This window comes from Thalia democratica, chromosome 3 (genome assembly GCF_965202585.1).
Source record: "Thalia democratica chromosome 3, ktThaDemo2.hap1.1, whole genome shotgun sequence".
In the NCBI taxonomy this organism is placed as follows: domain Eukaryota; kingdom Metazoa; phylum Chordata; class Thaliacea; order Salpida; family Salpidae; genus Thalia; species Thalia democratica.
In genome coordinates this window covers 28,052,205-28,071,191 of record NC_139167.1, presented here as the reverse complement: position 1 = coordinate 28,071,191, position 18,987 = coordinate 28,052,205, and the positions used below count along the sequence as shown (strand labels likewise).

The following is an 18,987-nucleotide window of genomic DNA, read 5'->3' as shown; positions in this document are numbered from 1 at the left end:
ACTACCATTTTGTCATAGAAGGAATAAATAATGACTTTTTATTCTTTTAGGTTCTAATTGATATTTTTGTTGTTTTAACTCATTTAGCTTGTATGTAAGCTAAAATATGTCAGTTTAATGAATTCAATTAAAAGCATTTTTTACCTTGGAAAAGTCCACTGTATACAAAATAAATTTTAATCTTATTTTAACTAATTTAAAAAAGTTGTAAATTTTTTCTTTATAGCATATGTTGTTTTCCACAGTATTGATAAAAAATTTAATAGTTGAAATTGGTAAATTAAAAGTTAAAAAATTTCAATAAACAATATAAAATAAGCATTATAATTAATTATCATAACTCCACTATTGTTGTTGTTATATTGCATTCAGAGTAAGTTTAATTGAAAAAAAATCATCCTCAACAAAACTTAAGTAATATCAATATTTTTTGACATTGTTTATTTCAAACTTATGTTAAGGCCATAGGGGGGGAGGTAAACCATGTTTTTTACATGTTGATTTTTACATGTTTTATAGAGTTTTTTCTAAGCTTCAGAATGCTTTTTATCGTTTTAAAAAATTCAAACTATTTTTTGGCATATGACCAGTCAAAGTTGGGTCACATAATAGGTTCCCTATGGGAAGGGAAAACTAAAACAGCGAAAAAAGACTATTTCATTTAAAATCTATCTCCTCCAACAATTTTCAAGCAAACTTTTACAGTCTAATCTTTATACAAAAACAAAGAAACTTTACTTTGGAATTAAAAAAAAAATTGTAAAAATATATTTAAAAAAAAAACACTTTTTTTTAATAATTTTTGTGATAAATTTTTTTCTAATTACTTAAATTCTAAGGTAACGTTTTTTCCTTTTATTGTAAGGAACGTTTCCTAAAAATTTTAAGAAGATTGCTTGAAAAATGAAGGAGGAGATAGATTTTTAGTGAATTTTAAAATTTCCGAGAAAATTGACCCTGAAAAATTTGCGGTCCATACGTTTATATCAGAAATTTTTTACAAAAAATTAAATATCTCAAAAGTTAAATGACGCTTTTGAGTTCTATAAATACTGGCTTGTAGTTTGTACTTAAAGCTTTCATATAAAAGCCGAAGTTAATTTTTGTAAAAAAAAATATTGGACACCCCTATGGCCTTAACTTATTCTTAATTACTATTTAAAGTTATTTTCAGAGAGATAACATTTATAACTAAACATTTATTTATATATATATGTGTGAATTTTTTCGTAAATTTATTTTTAACTTAATCTTAAATAAATTAAAGTTAAAAAAATAGCCTTGAATACTTTAAAAAAAGCAAAAAAAAGTATGTTTAAGCAATATGTTTACAGTCGTTCTGTTTTACTTTAAAAAAACTTTTCATTTTTAATTATGTCTGTTTCTAAATTGGTATGAAACGAACCCAGCATTGATCTAAAAAACGAAACATTTATAGATGAAACGAATGTATAAAATACGTAGAATAATTAATTATCACCAAAAAAGGTATTTTCAGTTAGATTAAAAACTTTGGAACGTCAGTTTAAATTAATTTCAAAGATTCATTAGAAGTGAATTTACAAATTTTCTGCAGTTTTTTAATTAATATTTTTGGAAACTGGTTTTATTTCCACGAGTTGAAGATTTTTTCATCAACTTAATTTGATTTACTGTCTTTAAATAGTTGAGTAAAATGTATTCACATTCGAACCAGTTAAATGTTTTTGTTCTGCAAATATAAACATTTTTTTCAGTGGTTATTTAATTAAATGTAGTGCTTTAGATTTTTAATATTTTTTTATACATTGTTTTCAGTTTTTCATCCTGCTAGTATCAATTTAAAATTTAGTTGTCATTCAGAATTATACTTATTTAGAATCTATTCGAAATTTTTCTAGGCAAATTATATCAAATTAGAAAAATTATAATCAATTGTAATTTAAAACATTGAAATTTCAACTCGTTTAAACCTGTTTGATTTAAATATGACACGAAAATGCTGTTTTTAAAACTTGACTGATTATTCTTATTGCAGCTTCAGTGAAATTTTTACTACAATTGTTTGCAAATTTTTGTTGTTAGTTATTTCTGTTGTAAATTCAATCGACATCAGCTTCGTTTTATTAAAAAATAACACTTTTATGTGTTTCATTCGGTGTCGCAACCTTCGTGTTTTGTTCAGCCAGTAGGTTAATGATAAAAAAGGAAGATTTTTTTTACCGTGTAAAACTAATTTATTCTATGAAATATTTTTTTAAATTACTTTTTTGTTTTGTTTTCAATTTAGTTGCTGTTATTATAAAATTTTGGTTAATTATTTAAGCTCATATAGTTAAATATATACATACTTTTGTGTATAATTAACTTTATAAATTATGTGCTTCTATATATATAGTAAAACAAAGGAGAAAGAAGCGGTTTATAATAAAAATTAAATTTTGAAACTTATTAGGTTTCTCTAAAAGAATATTGATACAGTTATATACACTATTAGATTCTTACCAAAGCGTTTTTTTTTTGCAAAAAAGAAAAAAAAAACAAATAATAAAATTTTTATACATAAAACAAGTCTTTTTCAACAACACATATATATTTCAACAATTTTCTTCAGTGTGATTACAATTGTAACAAGGTAAAACAAATTTTAAACTTATATAGCCTTTTTATTTATATGAGAAGTTATCAATCAATTAGCAAAAAAACCCTAAACTATAACAAAAAAAAATTAAAAACAACAAGGAAAACGTAATTAACTGTAACAATTTAAAACAAAACAAAATTAGTCTAATTTAAACAAGGATAATGAGTAATCAAATTCTCTTTGTTTGCATAATTCTGGCTTGTTTAAGTGAATATAAATAGCTTCCATTTTAATTAAATCAAAAAGACCGGTAGGTTCCATAAGACCTCGTTTATATGGTTTACCAAAACTACACAAAGTGGATATACCTCTGAGGCCTATACTTTCTATGATAAGATCTCCACAACATGAATTGGCAAGATACTTAAATAGTCTTTTGGATCCAGTGTTGAAGTATTTTTCTAGATATATTGTAAAAGACTCTTTCAAGTTTGTAGATGACTTAAAACTCCAGGGAGCTAAAGACACGTTTCTTTGTTCTTTTGATGTAAAAAGTCTTTTTACAAGTGTACCTTTAAATGAAGTGATAGATATTTGTGCAGAAATGTTATATAACCTTGAAAATCCGACTCTGAAAAGAAGTAATTTTGTTCGACTAATGAGACTCGCAACAGAAGAAGTTGAATTCAGTTTTAATAATATATTATACCGACAAATTGATGGTATTGCCATGGGTTTCCCATTAGGACCTACATTGGCAAACATATTTATGGGCTATCTTGAATACAAAGTTCTACCAGAATTCGATTCAAATTGTAAGTACATGAGATACGTGGATGATTGTTTTGTTATCAGTGATAGTGTAAAAGTTAGTAATTTATTGTTTGAGAGGTTAAACTCTTTGCATAGTGCTATTAAATTTACAAAAGAAAATGAAGAAAATGATCAAATATCATTTTTAGATGTTTTAATCAAAAGAAAGGATAATAAATTCATAACGTCTATTTTCAGAAAACCATTTACTGGTCAATACCTTAACTTTCAATCATATTGCAGTAAAAGAAGAAAAATTGGTTTGATTAAAACCCTATTTCATAGAGCAAATAAAATATGTTCGCCAGAAGTATTTCAGAATGAACTTAAAGTTATAAAAGAATTACTAATAAAGAACGGATATCCTAATCCGTTGATTGATAAGGTATTCAAAACTGAATTGAAAAGACTAAAGTACACAAAACCTTATGGACCAGAGAAATGTCCTGTTCTATTAATTTTGCCCTATGTGGGTGAAAAATCAAAACAAGTTGAAAGAGATATCAAGAATATGACAGAAAAAGTTTACCATGCATCTAAACCAAGAGTAATTTTTACATCTGCTGCTATCCTAAATCCTAGAGGTAAAGATCTAATATCCTACAAACACAAAAGTTGCGTGGTATACACGTATAAATGCTGTTGCGCAAACAGCTATATAGGACAAACTTCTAGGCATTTAGAAACAAGAATAAAAGAGCACGTACCTAAGTGCGTGAAAGACCATATCAAAAATCAACCGAAGAAAATGAGTAATGCAACCTTAAACGCAACAAAAAGATCATCAACTTCAGAGCACTTTGTAAAAAATCCTAAATGTGGTAATTATTACAGTGAGACAAAGTTCAAAGTTTTAAGAAGTTGCACGAACATTTTTGATTTAATTAAAATGGAAGCTATTTATATTCACTTAAACAAGCCAGAATTATGCAAACAAAGAGAATTTGATTACTCATTATCCTTGTTTAAATTAGACTAATTTTGTTTTGTTTTAAATTGTTACAGTTAATTACGTTTTCCTTGTTGTTTTTAATTTTTTTTTGTTATAGTTTAGGGTTTTTTTGCTAATTGATTGATAACTTCTCATATAATTAAAAAGGCTATATAAGTTTAAAATTTGTTTTACCTTGTTACAATTGTAATCACACTGAAGAAAATTGTTGAAATATATATGTGTTGTTGAAAAAGACTTGTTTTATGTATAAAAATTAAAATTAGCAGACATATGTTTAAAATTTTAAATAATAAAATGTTTAATATATTATTTATTTTAAATTACTTAAAAAATAAATGTAGTGCTTCAACCTAATAAACAAATATATTAGACAAAAGTAATTTTGTTTATTTCACAGGAAATTTTTTACTTAAATTTTAGGCTTTTCCTTGTAAAGACTGGATAAACTTTTAATAATAGTTGAAAAAATATATATTAGTATTATTGCATTTTCGTAATGTTTGTTGGCTTATAGGATTTCATTAAGTGCGATAATAAAAATTAAATAAATTAGTAATAAGTTTATTTACATTTTAAGTAAATTAAATTGTTGCTGTAGTGTGTGTTGTTCAAAAAATACGTTCATCATGTTGAATTGTTCCTAGAAATTATATTTTCAAAAAAATTGTGTTAAGAAAATTTCCGAAATAAGTATAGACAGGTTAAAAATTGCAAAATTTTTCGTCATTAAACTAAGTTGAAACCTTTTATTTATAACTAGCTTTAAATTAGCTCGATAAATTTAATTATGTTTATAGCATAATAGTTTTGTATCTGAATGAGTTTTAAATTAAAAAACACCAAGCTTCTCTTTTAGCGATAAAAAGTTTAAATAAACTTGAGTTAACATACTGTGTTTTTTTAACCTTCAAGTTAATAAAATAAATAAATAATAAAAAATTCAACTAGTTTTAGCTTAGTTTGAAAAAAAAACCGAGTTAAAATTTTATAAATAGCACTTTTGGTAAAAGTAATTTTAATAATCTGTAAATAATCGCGTGTTTTTAATTTAGATTGATTTCTATTTAATTGTCACATAGATTGAAAATTGTTCTGCAACTTTTTGCAAAATTTTATTGTTTTTACAGTCGGCAATAAACAATTGTTTTTCTGTCTCGTTCTAAAAATAAGTTTGTTTCACTTTTAATGATTTCATTCTAAATTATAAGTATTATTTTTTAACATTTGATTTCTTTAAAAATTTTCCGGTAACTGTAAATCATATATTTTTAATGGTAAACTTTTCTATTTCAAAATCTATTTTTGTTTCTTGTGCGTTTTATGTTTTATATTTTCAATTAATGAAAAGTTTAATTCACTAAAAATTAAATTTTGGTTTTTTTCAAAAACTATGAACCATCAGTTTAATAAATTAACTAGTAAAAACTTGTTGCACAAAAATAACTTGGTTAAGATGGACCTTTTTATTCCTTTAAATTTTAAGTTTTAGATTCTTTACAGTCGGCAATAAACAATTGTTTGTCTATATTACCTGTTTTCTTTAAATATTGAAGCTGTTGTTCTAACTTAAATCTTACGATTTATTGTTTAGATTTTTCCAGTTTAGAAAAAAAAATGTTTAGACCAAAACTTAAATTTAAATACTTTGAATCAAAAGTAAAATATATATGTTAAATAAACAATACCAGCCGACGGTAGTATCTTGGTGTTGATCATTGTTAGAATTAAACGTAATAGAAACAGATTCAATTTAAACAATTAAAAACTTATATATGTATATTGTCTTCAAAAATATTATACGTTACGATATCTTCCAAACAGAGGTTTTGAACAGATTAGTGCAAATCGTAATCACTTATTGTATATTATTAAAACTAATATTTCAAGAAATTTACAAAATTAAAAAAAGATGCTTTAAATATATTATGACGTCACAATAAAAACCATTTTGTTCCAAACAGACTTGTGCAAATATTTAACTTGCTAATAATTTAGAAAAAGAAATTACACCATCGAAAATTTTATCTTAAAATCTAACTATTTAATGACATAATTACGTCACAATAAAAACAACATTTTAACAGAGATTCCGGACAGACTGGTGCAGGTGCAGGTGCTGAACTTGCTGGTGATACTGATGAACAGCACCCACAGAAGCGTGTTGTACAGGTTGCTCACTTACTTGCAACTAGTGGTCAGTAATGAACAACACAACAAGATGTCGCTCACCAATGTTTCAATGATAATCGCTCCCAACCTCTTCGTACCCAAGTCCTCCGCTAAGGTTTGTACTAAAATTTTAAATTGCATAAATAACGTTTATGTCTTTACTTATATAAAATACATAAAAAAATAGTTATTTAAGTACCCTATCCTGTTCGTACCCAAGTCCTTAGCTAGGATTTGAATTTTATTATTACCAATCAATATAGTTGCTAAAATTAAAATTAGATCCATCTTATAATTTAACAGTTGCCATTTTCTAGTCTACTGGTTAAGTATGTTTACTTTTTTTATACTGTTCAATTTTCATTACGATTTTTAATTTTTTTTTCCATCACGTATTAAATTGTTCCTTTTTTATTTTTGACTTTCCTGATTAAAATTACGTTTTTAGCACGTAAAATTTTATCTTTATTTCTTTTCTTTCGTTTGTGAAACTAAAATTATACAATTTTATCTGTTTGTTTCACTTCATAAATTAATTTATTTAATTTAATTTTGTTTATATTATTAAATTTTATTTTTAGTTAGTAATAAAACTTTATTTTTTAATATACTTTTTTAAATACGTGGTAATTAAAAATCAAACTACAGTTATTAGTATATTAATCTCAAAGTTAAGTGATATAAAAAATTATAATCCAGGCAAGGAAAGCAAAACAGAGAGACGTGAAGCAAGCAGCAAATTTGTCAAACATTATAAGAATGCTGATCAAATACCACAAGGAACTGTGGACTGTGCCCAGCGCACTACTTAAGCAGGTACGCTTTTGACTCAAATTTCTTGTATAAATTCATGAATTTGCCTCACGTAATCTTAAAAGTTATTTTGATTAATTTGAGGATTTTTCTACTTTCGAGAAAAAGTTCTGTCGTCGTCTTGATTTTTTACAGCTAGGATTTTTTGGGGTAATGTGTGTTTTCGACTTAGCAGTCTACTACTATCATTTCGTGTATTTCTTACATGTTTTGTAGTTTCGAACTTTTCAAACTAATTTTAGTAAATATTGATAAAAATGTTTTGCCCTGATTAGTTTTATACATAAGTTACCAGCATTATTTATTTAAAACTTTGTACTTTTTGTTATGACAGTAACCAAGTTTCAGGCCCACTTGCGTATTACACTCAAAAGTTTATAATCCAGATTAGAAAAACCAATGTTTTCTAAACATTTAGTTTATGATAAAACAATACAATTAATGATGTGGTTGAAGTCAATACAACTAATAAGAATAATATTTTTGTGCAGCCATAGAAGATAATTTTTAAATTGTTATATAACTTCTAAATAACAGCAAACACTTGCCTTATAAATCTTTCGATTTAATGAAACCTTCTAAGATTCGCAAACATAGATTCTGATCAGTTTGAATGTTATGAAACATGTTTTATGCAATAAACCTCCATTGGAAACCATTTAGCATCAAATTATGACATTTTGAAATTTCCCAATTTATATTTTAAGGTATGTTGAAATTCAGATGAATGTTGTTGTTATATTGTAACTGGATGTAGGTCACAGTTTGGAGTTTTTAAAAGTTATGACGTTTCTACCCCGAATTAATAATTCATATTTCAATTGTTGTGTAACCGAACTTGATCTATTTCACCGGCTTCAACATGTTGAAATGTTTTTTTTTTAACTTAAAACTTTTCCTTTTTTTAGTTAGTTGTTACTGAGCGTGTCTTGAATATATTTTAGATTTTAAGCCCAATAAATGCGATGGTTTGTGCAAAAACACAATTATTTTCATTTTTTTTTTCAGTTGTTTATAAATTTAGATGTTTCACGCACTTCTTAGTATGTAAGTTAGTGTTTTCATGTTCCAGTGTTTTTGGGGAAAGTTTTTGTTTTTAGGGAATGTTTTTAGGGAAAGAATTGTTCAGTCTTATATGAAGTTAATTAGAAAAGAAAATGTATATTTTATATTTGATAAATATGTGTTTTTAAATTAACAGGTACGAAAAATGAACGATGAAGCAAAAGACACAAAGTTATCTCAGTTTAATAAGGTTTGTATAATTAAAATTAATATTTGTCTAACTTTAAATGTCAGTCTAAACACAGTTTTTTTTATGCTTTTATAAAGTAAAACTATCAAATTGGCCTCAACTAAAAAAAAAATATTTTTCAAGTGTTTTGAAAAATAATCTTTTCAAAAAGCTTTAATTAAAAAGTTTGAAAAATAAGTTATTCCAATTTAAAAAGGTTGGTTTTTGTAACAAGTTTATAGAGTTATTTAAGTATAAATAAATTTAAGTTAAAAAGTAAAATTTAATAAGAATGGAAAATATGTTTGTTGAAGTTATTTTATCAAGTATTTTAACTTTTTCAAGTCCTGCTAAAATTTTTGTTACAGGTTTGTATATTTTTTTACTATAAGTAACAAAGTAGTATTTTAGTAATAGTATTCACTTGAACCCTTGGTAAGTCCATATTGGTTGGTAAAACATTTTCTATTGAAACTTTTTTTCAAACAGAACCAAATAGGAAAATTCATGTCAAATTTCAAAACTCCGAAAGAACCGAAAGAAATAACTCACATTGAGTTTAGCAAGGGAGGGGTTAGTTTGTTCTTATATTTTAAATATTTCATAATTTCTATAGATTACTTTACACAACTTTTTACACATTGTGGCTAAGGTTATAATGTTTTCAAAAAAAAAACTAATACAAAGCAAAAATGTATGTATATTTAAATTAAACATGACTAATACTCTAACAATGATACTTTATAAATTTTCACTGTAAATACTGAAAAAAATCTTTTAATACAAAAATTCAATCGTAGGAATTTGAATAAATGAAGTCTTACTTGAAACTTAATCATTCTCACAGGTTGATTATACAAAGAAAGTGGTCAAAATCCACGCCAGCGAAGAATTAGCGTTAAAACTACCAATTACCCAAATCACTGTTAAAATACAAGCTGACTTATTAGTGAAAGACGTTATTCAGCAGTTCAAACTGAAAATTGAAAAAGCTAACACAAAGTTTGTAATGTTTGATATTTTTTTATTCAAGTATAGATTATATATTAAATTTTGTACTAGTATTGAAATAGTTATTTGATTTGCTTGTGTTCAAGCTTGTGTTTTTATTTTCTTCGAATATTTTGTTTATTTTTTTAGAAACCCAAAGTTTTAAATTAAAATAAAAAATATATAACAATAATTCTAGTTAAATTTGTTTTTATCTTCAATATAATCTAATAAAATGGTTTCTAACAATCAAAACCTTTTTTTTAAACAAGAAATAAAATAAAAATACCTTTTAAATTATTTTTTTGCTATCATGAATAAAGTTGAGATGTTTCGCACCAAAAAAAAAAAAAAACTAGTTTGATTATTTATTATTAAATTTTCCTAAACAAGACTTTAATTTTAAAAGGTGTCCTTGGTGTACGACTCGATAACCGAAAAGTTGTTGCGCACCAGGTCATAGGACCAACTATTTTGAGCTTTTTTATTTTGCCGTTCAATAAACTAATAATAATGATAAAAACTTCATCACGACCAAGAACAACAGCATCCGAGTCATAGTGCCTGATGACTCCTGATAAGGACTTAATCGTAATAATAAGTAATAATAAGGACTTAGTGATAATTATAAGTAATAAGGACGAAACCGGTCGTAGGTTGTCTCGGATACTGTTGTTAAAGTGTGGCGAAGCTCATTTTTTGTTACCTTTGAAATTAAAGAAATATTATATTTTAATATCCTAAATTTCTCCAAGACAAAAAACTTTTTATGCACACTTTATAACATCTTTATACCAAGGTCTAAGCTGCCCACACTTTATAACATCTAAATCTTAGTACTCACAAATCTTAACTTTGCTTGTTTCAATTAACCGAACACTGTTGTGCAGACACTATATAAACGAGGAATGTCACTTTTTGTACGAGGTGGGCGGCAACTTGCAGTTGAGGAGGTTGAGCAGCAACGCGAGCATATACGGAATACAAAACATCAACCCCCACACCAGGTTCGAACTCAGGTGCGAGAGAAGAAGGTGAGAGAAGTGATGTGAGAGAACTCTCTCGTATATGAGAGAAGCGAGAGAATTTGTTGCGCCACGTAGCGGTTGAAATTTTAATACCGAGTTTTATCGCGTTTTGTTGTGTTTTAACGAGCTTGTCTTTTATTTGACGAATTTAGTTTGTTTTTAATATTTGAACTTGTATAAGTTTGATCATAGCGCTCAGAAGAAAACAAAATATTGAATATTATATTTTGGATTAAGAACCCATGGATTATAAAAAACTTAATAACGTGATTTTAAAAAGAGTTTGTGAGATTTTTTTTGTAAAACACATTTTAAGCCAGCTCATTTAAATAAACATTAATACTGAAACTAAAGGTTTTGCTTGTATGAGAAAAAGTCATTTAAATTATTTTATAGCGAGTATAGAAAAATTTATATTTTCAAAGTTACAAGTTTACAAACTTAAACTAAAAGTCTTTTAGAAATTATGTTTAATTTTTTTTTGAACAAAATTAACCTTATAGTACATATTAAAACAACATTTTTTTTTCAAGTGAATAAATTATTTGAAGGTTTAATTATTAGGTCTTTGTTATTTAAAACGTTTTTGTCGTTTTTTGCTCTTTTCATTTAATTTATTTTCTGTGAAAATTTATTGCTCTATTTTTTTAGTTAAGGTTCGTGAAATACTTGAACTTTATAAAATAAACCCAAGTTACAAAAATATTATATTAAATTTTTTAGCTAATTGCCTGCCAAGTTTTATTTTTAAACTGGATTTTAAACTGAACATGAATGTAAAAAATGATATTCGTTGTTGAAATATTTTATTTTGACTTTTTCGTATTTTTATTATTCCTGTTGATTTTATTTGTTAAAGAATAAAAAACACCATCGGTACATGTAGTAATTTCATTTAGATTTTGATTTATTTAAAAATATTAATTGCTTATAAAAAAAACCATTTGTTAATCATAACCTCAGATGTAATGTTCTAATAGCAGTTGAACTTTAAAAAAACCTTTTTTAAATTAGTTTTTATTCCTAAACAATTTTAACTCCCAATCTTATAAAGATTTCACTTTTATACTATTGTTCATATTGTGGTTCTAATAGTTTAAATATCATACAGCACCCAAGTAATTTCCTCTTAAAAACTGACTTTTAAAAGTGTTTAATGAAAAAATATATTTCAAATAAATTCTAATGTTTTTTAAAGTTTTCTCCAGTGATTCTAAGCTTAAATCTAAAATCTTGCTGGCAATTAAATTTCAATTAAACTTAATTAACGCTAGGTCAAGTGACTTTAAAAGTTGCAAAAAAAATTAAACGGATTTTTAGAAATTAGGTTATGTGCATTGTAAAGTAATAAACATTTAAAATTTTCACAAAACTCTACTGTTGACTTATTATATCTTACAATAAATTAAATCTACTGTAAAAATATTAAATTATGTTAAAATTATCTATGAACAAAGTACAGCGCAAAGCAAAACAGCTTACAAGCAAACTTGTAGAGACAAGGCATTTGGAGGTAAACAATATTTCTCGTTAAAGTAACAACCAAAACAAAAAATTTATTTGTAAAAAATCTCAGTTTTTGCGTTTTCCCATTTCGTGGCTTTTTAATATATTAAAATTTGTTTTGACTTTTTGTAAAACTCATTGAACTCGTTTTTTTAATGCACCTTAGAAAATTAAGCCATGGGGTACGCTCTCTAACCCGATCAAATCCGAGAACTACTTACCGACAAAGGGTTGGTTGGGGGTAACAGTGAGAGTAAAAATAATAATAATAGCTGACGAAATAAAATTGTGTAGAATTGCTATATTGTATAGAAGAACTGCTATAATTACATTGCATTAATCCGTTTGCAAACTTTTAAGTAAAAATTATTTTGTTCAAAATGCAAACTCGTATTTTTGAAATTTTTATTAAAAACTATCTTAAACTGAAATAAGAATAGAATACGAATTCATATTTTATTATTCAAAATGTTTTTTTTCAAATACCCATCAAAAGTGAAATGGTTATCAAAAGTAAATTATTTATCAAAGTTAAGTTAGTAAATAAAGATAACTTAACTTTTATGGGTAAGTTAGCCATCAAAAGTAGTTTAGTTATCAAGAGTAGTATAGTCATCAAATGTAATTTGACGATAACAGGGAAACAATAGATAAACAAGGAAAACAAGAACAAGGAAACTACCAATGAATAACTAATACTTTGTATATTTTAGTTAAAAACTTAAACTAAGTTTAGCTAGAAGGTAAACTGTAATTATTTCTGTTCAAAAAGTTTTTAATATAGGCAAAAGGTAACGATAGAAACTTCTTCATTTAGTTACTATGCAAAAACTTACTAAACTTAGGAGATTAGGTTATTTTGTAATTTTACTTAAATAGTTGAATGAAAAGATATTTTCACTTAAATTTCATATTTATTTAAGCTAAACTGTATAAAAAACTATCAAACTGTTTTGAACTTTTAAAAATAAATGTAACATAGTTGTTTAACTTGCAATAAAAGCTATATTGAGAACAACATTAGTTTTATTAGTAAAAAACTATTTAGTACTAAAGTTTGTGGGTACCAGCACAAGCGTGCAGGTCATACGCAGCTTCAGGTAAATCAACTCCATCCGTCCAAGTATCTGTATCGAGATTGTACACTTCAACGGATTTCAAAAACTCACCGTTGAATCCACCAATAACGTAAACGAGATTACCGACTCTGCAGCAACCAAAACTCCAACGAGCGATTTTCATCGGAGTCATCAAAACAAATCTGTTTGCTTCGGCAGAGTACATTTCAACACTTCTCAGAGGTTTATCATGACCCACACGTCCGCCAAACAAGAACTGTTTGTTTTCGTAAACGATGACTTTGCAGTCGGATCTCGCTTGCACCAATTCAATGGTTGGCATAAAAAGACCTTTACTAACTACATCGTATACTTGTACTGTTTTGAGTTGTTCGAACTTTGAGTTTCCTTCGTGCCCATAGCCACCAATTAACCAAATTTGATTAAGGAACTCAACAACAGCAAATTCATATCTACTCGTTTCAATTATCAACTCATTTAATTGTTTACTTTTTGTGTCTAGTACGTTGAATTCTAAAGTACCTTCAGTCTGAGCATGCTGACGAACGACTAGTATGTTGTTTCTTATCACACATGACGTAATGTATTCATAAGAATCATCAGAATCAAATTCGTACAGCTCATTGTTCAGTGTTGAAATTCCGTACGGACCAACTGCGTAAACGACGTTTTCAAATTCATGAATACAAGTTATTTTGCCATCGAGAATTTTAGGCTTACTAAACAAATCACTAGTTTCAACCCATTTCCGCTTATTCAACAAATACTGGTAGTGCTTTGGGCTCGAATAATAACGATCGTCTACAACTACAATTAATTCTGCTCTACTTTCATTATAATCTGGCAGTTTTATCTGATTACCTAAGATTTATTTATAACATAAAATTTTTTTTTAATTTTGAACGAGTTTTTTTTTAAGTTTTAATGAGTAGTGGTTCACATCTTATAAGTTAATTTATAAGTATAACTATGATGTAAATAATAGTTTATTTACATGTTTTATAAGGTAAAAAAAAGGTTTTATTTCTTTAATGGTATGACAATATATCTTGGCAGACCAAGACCAGGGACTCGTTAAAAACTAAAATAAATATTTTACATATAAATTTTTTAATGAAAGTAAGTATAAAAACAAAATCTTTATACAAATAATTGATTGAAATTAAATTAAAAAAATACAAACTTGCATTGGAAAACTCTTTAACATTTAGTAGTTTTATATCTTTGATAACACTTAACTCTGATATGAATTTCTTATTAATTTTCTTATTTTGTGTTTCTGAATCTTTTTTATCCTTGCACTCATCTTTTAATTGTTTGATTTCTAGTTTTAAACGCAAGTTTTCTTGTTTAAAAGCATCTTTTTCTTCCGTCAGTTTTAAATTCTCTTTTTCAAGAATTTTAATTTTGTCAGTCAACGTTTTGTGCATGATTTTTTTTTGAGAACTGTTTTAATTACAATCTGTAACGGTAAAGTTAGTGTTTAACTATAAAATTTCATTTAAATTTAATATCAATTGCATATAAAATTGTATATTTTTAAACTAAGTGTATACATTGTAAATTTTTACAAGCCATATGCGTATTTTTTTAATAAAAAGTTTACTTATGACAAAGTAATAAAAACATTATTTAAAACATACTGCCTTAATAAAGCTAAACAAGTCAACACAGTTTAAGTTGTTTAAAAATTAAAGTAAAAAAAAAGTTCTTCTTTTTATTAAAGTAAAACCAGTAATAAACAAAATTAAGCTTATAAGCATTAACTTAATAAGTACTCAGCTATAAAGCAATAAGCTAATAAGTAAACAGCTAACAATAAAAAGCTAATGAGTAGTATGTTAATTTCTACTAAGCTATTAAAAGAGACTTTTTATAAACTAGCATAAAGTATAAATCTTGAAAATATGAAAAAAATCTAAAACAGCTCAGTAGTTTTAATGTACTAATGACTAAACAATATGAAAAATGTTACTACTTTTTAGTCTTAATACTATTAAACACTATTAAAACTGCATACTAAAAACAATAAACGTTTTACTATAATTATTCTTTGTTTAATATAAAATTTATACCTGTATAGGATTAAGTTTTTTTTAAAGCTGCAGTTAATCTACTTTTGATTTTTTTATGTTTTAACAAAATACAACTACTTACAATCAATTATTAGTAATTGTGTTTCAAAATATTTTCTGCTAGTAATTTTTAAATGTTTATTGCTTTTTTTTATTTGAATTTGAATTTCGTTGAACTTTTGTATATTGTAGTATTAAATATCTTTTTTAGCACTATTTTTATTTAAATTATTCTACCACATTTTTAATCCATTGATGTAAGCATTATTGATTTTTTTTTGAATCTATACCATAATACAACTTTCGTAAATGACATCTGTTTAAAAATTAAAAGACTTCAGACTGTTTTGTGAGCATGAACGCTTTTGTTAAGTTTTTATTTGTCATTTAAGCAAGTTGAAATAATTTAAGCTTTTATGTGCCACGGATAATAATTGGTATAAGTGTAAAATCACAATTACAACTGTTTCATTTCTGCTTACAATTTAAGCGCTATAGTGTGCACTAAATAAGGAAATAAAAAAGAAAAACATTTACTATATTTGATTGTTCTCCAGATATTCTCTTTATTATACAGCATTTTCTATAGTTAAATCAATTCTTACTACTGGTGATTTTCAAAAATTGCTTTTTACCATGTCTGCCACGAGTTCATGAATTCACAGTACAATTTAGAACTAATATTTTTTCTTAAATCCTTTCGTTTTTAAGATACATAACTTAAATACTTTTTAAAGTTTTACAAGCTTAAGTTAATTTTTGAGACGTTAAATAATTAACACTTTATAACTATAGGTTATGATAAACTGTGTCGGTTCATGTTTTGAGAGATCGTCATATTTTCGTGGTATATTTATACCAAATTTGATACGGTTAAGCTACTTTAAAAAAAATTAACGTATTCAAGACGATTTTATTTTATTTTAACAATGTTTGTGAGTTAGCTGCAATTATTACTTTTCACCCAATTGGTAAGAACTTTTATTGTTTTTTAGTATAAGTTGACGGTGCATAATTAAAAGAATTATTAGAAGTTGTTTAAGGATATAAATATACCTTTATATTAATACTAATCATCATATTTCCTTAAAATAAAAAATAGTCTTTATTATTACTAAGAATTCCCATGATTTGTTATTTTCACTGATAATTTAGAAATACCGTAGCTTCTTTTTTAATTTTTGATCAAATGTTTTTCAAAACTTTTATGCAGAACTGTACAATTTAAGACTCTCATTTTGTAACGAACCAGCTATTTTTTGTTGTTTTAACCGTATAAATTGAAAAAAAAAAACAATAAAGCTACTTTTTATAAACGCTGTTTAAAAAGATTTGTAAAACCTAAGAAGCTATATTGAAAAGAGTAAAAAAGTAGTTTAATGAATATAATAGGAACATTAGCCTATTAAAAGTCAAAAAAAAATTTTGCACGAAACACAAAACGTTCAACATTCAAAATTAGACGTTAATTCATTCAAACTAAAAGCAGGGACGTTTTCAGTCATATACAATATTTTAGACTGCTTAAACTTGTTTTATTGTTAAGTTAATTTATAACTTAAAACAATACCTAAACGACCTATTCTAATCTAATACGTATTTTTTAAAACTTAGTAAAGGGCAGTTGTAAAACTGTAATACAACTATATTTAAAACTTTTAAGTTTTATTACTTTTTAGTTTAAATTTTTAGTAATGTTTATAACTAAAAGTATTAAACATAAAATAGTGTACGCAACGTAGATCACACTTATCACAGTAGATCTAAACACTACATTAACCACATCACAGTAGATCTCAACAATACAACTATCACATCACAGAAGATCATAAAGATAAAAGTATCACATCCCAGTTGATCATAACGATAAAAGTATCACATCACATTAGATCTTAACAATACAACTATCACATCACATAAGACTGCAACGATACAACTATCACATCACAGTTGACTGCAACGATACGACTATCACATCACAGTAAGTCGCAATGATACAACTATCACATCACAGTTGACTGCAACGATACAAATATCACATCACAGTAGATCTCAACAATACAACTATTACATAACAGTAAATTTCAACAATACAACTATCACACTACAGTTGACTGCAACGATACAACTATCACGGCACAGAAATGTGTAATCTTCAAACTATCACCGTGCAGTACATCGCTACAATAAGACTATCACATTACAGTAGAACACAACAATACAGCTATCACATCACAGTAGATAGCAATACTCTAATTATCTCATTGCAGTAGATCGCAACAATACAACTATCACATCACAGTAGATCTCAACTATACAACTACTACATAGCAGTAGTTTAAAACTTTATTGTGTTGCAGACAAACGTTATAAATGATTGTAGACTAATAGTTGGTTTAAGTGTATTTTTCATCTTTTTCAAGTTTTAAGATAGAGTGTTATAGTGGTAATTTTCCATAGATGGAAACTCAGTAACTTTAAAACTAGGAACTTTAATTTGTAAAACTTGATTCATACGCTTAAAGCTTTTGTCTATTCCTCAGCAAACCAATTTACTGAAACGTTCTTGATCACAATATCTTTTTTCATACAAAACTATTGGTACAGTTGTAGAAAACAACTGACTTTTTAAACTCATATCAAACCTAAAGTGTGCTGAAATTTTATTTTATTTAGAGTTAAGTTTTATTACTGGAACTAATAAATAATATTCTCAATTCATACATAATCATAACAAATTGATATTAAACAGGTTTTAGGACAAATACAGTGTGCTGTGAAACGTTTTTATAATTTAGAAATGTTTTATAAAAGTAAGTAAGATTTATTTTTTTCTTTAACTTAGACTATGAAAATTTATTAGTTATTTTTTATTTTAATATATCAAATATCTAAATAAAAAATATACCGTACAATCTTAGTTTTTTTTAAATGACACATTATACTCATATAATTTAAATTTAAACTTTTAGTGTTTTATAAATTATCTAATTTTATAACATTATTATATACTTAGTACAAAATTCTGGATATACATTGTCATTTTTCTAATGATTTTGCATCGTTGAATTAATATGATAAAATACATTTATCAGATATGGTTTTTTTAAAACTATTTACAAAAACTTTAACCATTTTAAAAATAAAGCATTGTTTTTTATTGTTAGAACCTATTTTATGTTTTTTTTGTTTTAGTTTAAATTATATTTAAAAAGTTTTATACTAGAAACTATTTTATTTACGTATATAAATTAAGAAATAAAATGTGTTTGTTATCCTTATAATTTGATAGAATACGAAATAAAGCTTTTAAATTTTGAATGTTTGAAATTAAACTTCATAATGTTCTCAACTACATAACATTTTGAAAAACAACTGACAGAACTGGACTAATTAGTTTTGTATGTTCATCTTCAAGCTATTTAGCAGACTTTTTATCTTAAGTTTCAATTATTTTGTAAACAAAAAACTGGTTATTATAATAACTGAAGCATTACTGCATCTTTCTTCAATCATATCAGGTAAATAAACCCATGTATTTTAATTGAAATCAAATGCTTCTACTGATTTTAAGTCACAATTTTCAGCTGCTCCAGCAACAACAATTTTACCTTCAAAAACTGTACAAGGTGCACCATACCTTCTTTGATTTAAATCTGCTACATTATTATCTATATTATTAACAACATTGTAGTTATAACACAAACAAAGACTTTCATTATCGCTTTTATTCCATCCTCCGATCACGTACAACTTATTCAT

At 25.8% G+C, this 18,987-nt stretch overlaps 2 protein-coding genes across 3 annotated transcripts in view; one reads left to right on the top strand and one right to left on the bottom strand.

Moving 5' to 3' along the window:
• The window catches only part of LOC145831528 (rho GTPase-activating protein 18-like), a 46,977-nt gene extending 35,860 nt beyond the window's left edge, over positions 1–11,117 (top strand). For both annotated transcript variants that reach the window (XM_082938808.1, XM_082938807.1), the window contains 6 exons: positions 6,416–6,615; positions 7,200–7,316; positions 8,515–8,568; positions 9,037–9,120; positions 9,395–9,549; positions 10,428–11,117. In XM_082938808.1, the coding sequence (XP_082794934.1) occupies positions 6,416–6,615; positions 7,200–7,316; positions 8,515–8,568; positions 9,037–9,120; positions 9,395–9,549; positions 10,428–10,575 (758 nt within the window). In that variant the 3' untranslated portion in view covers positions 10,576–11,117. The remainder of the gene's footprint in view (positions 1–6,415; positions 6,616–7,199; positions 7,317–8,514; positions 8,569–9,036; positions 9,121–9,394; positions 9,550–10,427) is intronic.
• Positions 11,118–13,121: 2,004 nt separating this feature from the next.
• Positions 13,122–18,987, bottom strand: LOC145832144 (ectoderm-neural cortex protein 1-like). The gene is made up of 2 exons (XM_082939500.1): positions 18,933–18,987; positions 13,122–14,011 (listed from the first exon to the last, which is right to left on the bottom strand). The coding sequence occupies exons 1-2, from the start codon at positions 18,985–18,987 to the stop codon at positions 13,122–13,124; spliced, it is 945 nt and encodes a 314-aa protein (XP_082795626.1).

What these genes read in the sequence shown, in the direction of transcription:
- LOC145832144 (XM_082939500.1), bottom strand. Translation starts at nt 18,987, where the DNA reads ATGAATAAGTTGTACGTGATCGGAGGATGGAATAAAAGCGATAATGAA. An exon ending in AAGCGATAATGAAAGTCTTT is followed by an intron (nt 14,012 to 18,932) that starts GTTTGTGTTATA and finishes AATAAATCTTAG; the next exon opens with GTAATCAGATAAAACTGCCA.